This window comes from Rhododendron vialii, chromosome 9a (genome assembly GCF_030253575.1).
Source record: "Rhododendron vialii isolate Sample 1 chromosome 9a, ASM3025357v1".
Classification (NCBI taxonomy): Eukaryota; Viridiplantae; Streptophyta; class Magnoliopsida; order Ericales; family Ericaceae; genus Rhododendron; species Rhododendron vialii.
The window spans coordinates 39,067,398-39,074,292 of NC_080565.1; the positions used below are offsets into that span (position 1 = coordinate 39,067,398).

The window sequence follows — 6,895 nt, forward strand, 5'->3', positions numbered from 1 at the left end:
AGAAACATCCCAAGAAAGCCAAGACCCTACGTTGCAGCATGGGAAAAAAGGAATCATAACAGGAAAAGACAACTATACAGAACCGCAAATATGATTTGGACGGGCTCCTAGGCAAGCTCCTGAACACATTCACTATTTCCTTCATAACTGTAGACACATGGAGTACGTGTTGTTGTGCAACGAACCAAACACGAGCGCGTGAGCACGCACAATAGCACGAAGACTAAAACCAATCACGAGAAGGAAGCGTACACTCGCCATTTTATGTGGTTCCACAAGATTCCCCACATCCATGGCTCACCTGATGTTATAAAAAACCAACACGAGAGCATATTCAGTGCTTTATCTCACTCCGTCTAATATCTTGCAACAGGGCTTGGGGTAATCCTTGGATTCATTTACAGCCTTCAACAGATATGAACGGAACACTGATTGCTACGTTCTCATCACGAAATGGATACAAGGTGGCGGCATCCCAGGTATAGAAGTACAGATATTTGAGCTTCAATCGTGAATATGCTCACCAATGTAGTCTACGTTACAAAAAGTCCAAAACCTAAAGAATGGCTATTTAGATTCTTATCCCGTTTAGTCACTAGGAAAAACGGGACCTAATCCCATGCCCTTTGAACCTTTATTTCGAGTTCAAAGGCCAAGTCATGTTTTGTTCGAAGTTGCTTCCTAAAGCTCTTTCTCAAAGTCAAGCTTCAAATTGAAGTATCTAGATAAGTTCGGACTTCAGATATAAGTTTCAAATTGTAGTTTCGGGAGCTCTTAAGAAATGAACGAATGCCTTAGAATTATTAATGCGAGTACCGAATGGAACATAGAATCAGAGGAAGGGCATGAAAACATGTTTTAGCCTTAGTGGCTCTGGCAATCTTTGAATTGGTCTACTTTCGTCCAACTTTCGATAAACCAAAATCTATTATTTTTATGGTTCAATTTCAGCATATTTTACTAATTTGAATACCTCTTTATCCATATAAAATAGGTTTCAATCCAGTTTAAAGTTAGTGTGATTCAATGATTTTTCCAAAATAATTTACTTTTCGACCTGATGAGGGTAAAATTGTCCCATCTTTTGGTGTATAAATATTTTTTGAATAAAACTAATTTGGTTAGAAATTAGGCTAGACAAGCTTTTCAACGGTTCAAACCACGTCCAAATCGGAGTTCGGGAGTGTCTGTAGCAAGATCGCAAAGTTCGGTTGGTTTTGAAATTCCTAAGATGCGCCCGGGCGCAATCCCTTGCGCCCGGGGAGCATGGTATTGCGCCTGGGGCGCATTAAGGCTCCACAATTGCTCAAACTTTGCAAGTCTGTCCCGGACACTCCTAAACTCCAATTTTTGCAAGGTTTGAACCGTTAAAAAGCTCGTTAAGTCTACTTTCTAACCCAAGTAGTTTGAATCTTAAAATATTTGTGCAACAATAGACATGACCAATTTACCCTCAGTAAGTCGAAAAGTAAATCATTCAAGTAAAGAGCTGGCGTCTCCCTCACCTTAAATCTGATAAAGACCTATTATGTATTGATAAAAAGAATTTTCAAAGTATTAAAAGATGGCAAAATCCAATCATAACTATAATAGTGTTTAATTTATGAAGAGTTGGTAGTATAAGTAGACCATCACAAAGATCATCGGAACACCACCACCCTCACTTCACCACCACTACCACCGCACTTCCACTTTGCTACCACCATTGACACCACACCTCAACCCGACCGCCTCTACATTCATTTAACCCTACCACCACTTTAACGCCACGACTATCACTCCTCCACTGCTCCACATGGAACTCCACCTTGACTACTACACCTCCACCAACACCATCATTTTAGCACCCCATAATCACCGCCCTCCACTCCACCACCACAGCCACTATTGAGGCGCCACAGATGGGGTGGGTTCTGAGATACGAATCTTGTTTCCCGTTTTTCATTGGACACACTCACGTACGGTTTCCACAGAATGGTGGTATTTGCAATCATCTAAGCAACATAAGGATCAATATTTGAAGCAGGCCTCCGATCATCAAAGTTACCCTTTGCCTGCTTTCTCGGTGTCTTGGTCAATCCTAATTGATGCGCCACGGTTTGCAACCCCTCATAATAAGGTGTTTACGACAGCGGTCTCATGTCGTCCAGTGAGACGCTTCACCATAAGCAGCAATACATTCTTTGTGCCTCAGCCCAAGCTTTTCAATAGCCTTTTTGATTCTCTCATAACCTTCATCTTCCCTCATGGACTTGGTGCTGTAATTGGCATCTCAGTCTGAGATGAATTAATTGTGGGTGGCTTGCTACATCCTGGAGATTACTGTGATTGCTGTGGTTTCTTTCAATCCCAAACCTATCCAGGGTGATTAATGGTGCTGTAATTGGTATGACAACCAGCTCCATTCTTTTTTTCTACAGCACAAATCACCCTAGATAGGTTTGGGATCGAAAGAAACCACAACCCCAGCAATTATCTCAGTAACCCTCTACAGGATGCATGTAGCAAGCCACCCACGATTCATCTCTGGCCGAGATGTCAACGGCCGGTCCAACTTGAAACCCCCACTAGCCTGGCATCATTTTAGCAGTCGTTTAATTTGTCATATTTTGGACTCTATCATCCATACATGGATGGATATAAATAATGGAACTGTGATCACATTTTGTACTGCATTTGAGTAGCATCTCAAATGCGTGATTGTTTGTCATGCAACAATACTGTTGGAGATCAAATGTGGGAGTTAAGGTGTGATAGTGAAGAACATGCATATATGCCTTCGGTTTGGTTTGGAAAGTTCGGTGAATAGATGGTTCAGCTTGGTTACCCAGGCCGATCGCTTGGGCCAGGATTGGATGTTACATTTCAAATTCCAGTTCCCTGTGGAATTCGGCCTCGTTCTGGCCTCATTGGGGATTCCATTCTTGGGGAGGCAAATGAACCAAGCTACTCGAGCTCGAGGCTTGGCTTGTTTGGTCTCGGCTGGTTTAGTCAATTTGTACATTGTGAAGATACTTTAAAGCCCAATTACATTTTGGTAATTTAATTGAATTCCTTTTGTTCTGCTTTTTTATGTTCGGCAAAGGAATAATATCTCCCATTTAGCCTGTAAGATTCGTTTTTCATTAAATTAAGTTAATGGCCTTTCTTTTCAAAATTTCCAACAACACACAAAAAGAACTCTCATCTCCCTTCTAGTTTTTGGCAAGTGGGCTAAAGCAATTGAAACCAAAGTACTGGTAGGGCCTTCCAGATTTAGGAGTTCTTTCTCTTTAATTTCTTAAAGCAAATGGTGATCAAACCCGGGTTGGCCTAACCGTCAAGCCCTAGACTTGGGGCCGGGTTTTGTTTCCTCATGTCTTAGGTTCAAAACTTCCTTTAGTGTCTATTAATTTTTTTGGAGTTAGTCCATAGGGAGCAGAGCTCTCCGTAAGTGGGCAATGTGATTGGGCCGCATGATTAGTCGAGGTGCACGTAAACTGGTCAAGACACGTGATTTATAAAAAAACCAACAAACAAAAGCTGGGGGTGATCGTGATCTCACTTTAGCTAGAGAGTCTGGACGCAGCAGTGTACACAAACTTCATTGGATCCTCTCTCTCTCTCATCCCCATTCCAAACTCAACTCAACAAAAGAACCCAAACAGCAAAGCTCAAACTACTTCACCCATAACTTCCCCACAACACAATGAAGAAAACCCACAAATGCCTGTTGTACATAGTAATCGGAATCATTCTCCAAACAGCTATCATTCTCATCTTCGTCCTGACTTTCATGCGGGCTCGGACCCCGAAACTCCGGTTCGGCTCAGTCTCTGTCCAAACTCTCACCACCAACTCCTCTACTTCCTCCCCTTCCTTCACCATGAAACTAAACACCCAAATTACAGTAAAAAACACCAACTTCGGCAAATTCAAATTCGGCGATTCCACCGCCACGATGTATTACAAAGGAATCCCCATCGGCGAAGCTGCTATCGGTAAAGGGAAAGCGAAGGCTCGGTCGACCAAGAAAGTGGATGTCAGTGTGAGTTTGAGCTCGAATAAGGTGACATCGGGGAATTTGAATTTGGCGAGTGATTTGAATTCCGGGAAATTGAGGTTGACTAGTCAAGGTACGTTGAAAGGGAAGGTGCATTTGTTGAAGGTGATTAGGAGGAAGAAAACTGCGGAAATGAATTGCTACATGGATGTTAATACCAAGACAAAGGCGGTTGAGAATTTGCATTGCAAGTGATGAATTTTTCTTCTGTCTTTTTGGAGTACAAAAGTGCTCGGTACAAAGAAAGTATACCCGAAATTACCCTGAATACACTTTTAAAGGTATTTATAACTGTTAATAGATTTTTATTAGCAGTAAGAAATTCCTGTTCTGAGCGATTTCGGGGTATATTTTCTTTGTACCTAGCATCTCTTTTATTGGTGTGTTTGTTGGTTTGGGTTTTCTAGAAGAAGGTTGAGGTTTGATTGCTGAAAACATGAACCCTTCTTGTGTGTTTGAGTTTTGATTTTAATATTTGTTGTTGTGTTCTTTCACGTTGAGTAGGCACTGAATGTTTCTTTCATATTTCCACTGCAACATCTCATCTTTTGAACAATTTGATGCTACGCTTCATGCATGCTTGGTATTCAAGTTTACATTCTTCTTTTTATCTTTTTGCTTTCTAACTAGGTGTTCGGGTTTTACTTCGACTCAATGGCGGAACTAGGATTTTCAAAAGAGGGGATCGAAAATTAAAAGTTCAACCACAAATCTTACTACACTAGTGCATATATGGGGTTTGGGCTTTGCATGTGGGGGTGCCAATTTGTTAACGTTCTCTAAAATGTTGTATTACATTTTTGCAATACATATATGTAGAGGTAATAGCCAAAGAGAGGGTGCTTGGGCACCCACCCTTGCATGTAGTACCGCCCTACAAATGAGCGGTGAAATTAGTCCCTCAAAATCAGTCGAGGTGCGAACAATTAACATGACGTGAGATATGATCTATAAAAAGAATGTGTAAGAGTAACATGTTTTCTTAGGTGTCTTTAGCGACTCTCTCTCTCTAAAAAAAGAAAAATCCCAAAGCAGATCTGGTTTTGGGGGAGGGGGGCCACCGCCGCCTCCTCCGCCCTCCTCCCCCTTCCTCCTCTCCCTTCCTCCTCATCTCTCTTCTTCGTCAGTGTATCTTCTCATCGGTTTGGGAGCATGTGCTGCAGTGTTCGTGGTGACCTTGCTTCAGGTGTTCCGACCTCCGGCCGGTGACTTGTGGGCTGGATTCATCACCGCTCCACCTTGTCTTCCTAGAATCCAGAGTTTAGTGGCCGTCGGGGGTGGTAATAATGGCGGTTTGGGGTTAGGCTCTGATGGGGTTAGGGTTTTTTTTTTTTGTTTTTTCTGGCCGTTTGGCTCGATTTCTACCGGCTGGGTCTCCCCCAGTCTGGTTTGTACCGGTCTAGTGCTCTAGATCCGGTGGGTGTTGGGTGATGGGTGAATAATTTTAGTTAGGGTTTTGGTGGGTGTTCGGAGTGAGGTCTGCGGTGGTTGACGATGGTGTCGGTGGTGCTTTTTGGAGGTTTCCGGCAGTGGTAGCAGTGTCGCTGTTGTTGGGGTTTTCTGGTAGCAGCTCCGGCCTGTTTGTTCGCTGGTGTTGTTTCCTTGTTCTGGGCCGTCAACGGCAGTTCCAGGCGTGAAGCAATGTTTGGTTTTCGGCACGGGATTAGATTTCTTCTTTCACTTGTGATCTGTTTGTTGTTTTGATTACATCCGTTATTATTGTTTACTGGTTTGTACTGGAATTTTATTTGATTTCTCTCTGCCTAGTTCTGGATGGGATTCTCATATCGGTACCTGGTGCTGATTTGTTTTTGCAAGGTGTTCTGTAATTCCGGAGTAGGTAGTTTGGTGCACTCTTGTATTTTGCGATGTAATCTTTGTCTTCGGGCTTGAAATGAATTGACTGTTTAAAAAAAAAAAATGAAAAGGAAATGCGAAGACAATAATGTGTCCACTTGCTGCTTTTGATCCTTCCAACTGTGAATTCCTCGTGATCACGTTTCTCTTTTTCTTTATGCAATGATATGCTTGAGCAGTGAGCACGAAGATATTATGATTAAGTTACTCCTTTTTTTGGTTCCTTTTGTTTTGCTTGCTTACTTTTTGAGTTTAGATGATTCTTTTTTTATTAAGAGAAGTGGAACAGAAAGAACTATCCTACAAGAATCACTGGATACCTTCAAAAGAACAAATCCTAAGTAGCATCAACTAATATATTTCACTACAGTTGGACACCACTTTATATACGTACCCTGATATTCGATCCATTCACTACAGCTGGATACCACTTTCACTACCGTTTTTGAATTTTCGTTAATTTTTTTTTTTTTTTGACTTAGAGAAAGGGTGGGTGGGGGTGACTAGCGTAGTAACTCATCCTTTATCGTAACCATAGGGGCTTCCCTACCCACTAATGAAATGTCTGGTTCGAGCCATAGCTACCGTCCATGAGAATGGGCCGTCGCCACGGCACTACCTGGTGCACAGCGGCGAGAAATCCCCCTCTTCGATCCACATACGGGTTCGAAATAAAGCCTATTAGTGACACCACCGGTACCATCACAAATGTGCCTCCCGGGGCTCGAACCGGCGCAGGTGTTAAAGAGAGGTGGTGAGCTTCCAACAACTAGACTACCATTTAGATGGTGAATTTTCGTTAGATTCATGTTATGATTTTTGAATTAATTATTCGTCTCGATCAGAGGAGTCTAAAAAGAAAAAAATAATTACATGAAGCAAAAAAAAAGTTCGCTATAACAGGAAAAAATATCAAACAACTGGTATTTTTGTCTTTACTATCGTCTTATATGATTTTTTCTCAATTTTGGTCAACTTTTTTTTTTTTTTTACTTT

General features: G+C 41.9%; 1 protein-coding gene and 1 pseudogene across 1 annotated transcript; one reads left to right on the forward strand and one right to left on the reverse strand.

Moving 5' to 3' along the window:
* Positions 1-1,835: 1,835 nt before the first annotated feature.
* LOC131299884 (glutamine synthetase cytosolic isozyme 2-like) lies at positions 1,836-2,582 on the reverse strand (annotated as a pseudogene).
* A 948-nt stretch (positions 2,583-3,530) lies between these two features.
* LOC131300265 (late embryogenesis abundant protein At1g64065-like) lies at positions 3,531-4,534 on the forward strand. Its single transcript, XM_058326003.1, has one exon. It carries the CDS (start codon positions 3,689-3,691, stop codon positions 4,235-4,237), a length of 549 nt encoding a protein of 182 aa, XP_058181986.1. The 5' UTR covers positions 3,531-3,688; the 3' UTR covers positions 4,238-4,534.
* Positions 4,535-6,895: the final 2,361 nt, after the last annotated feature.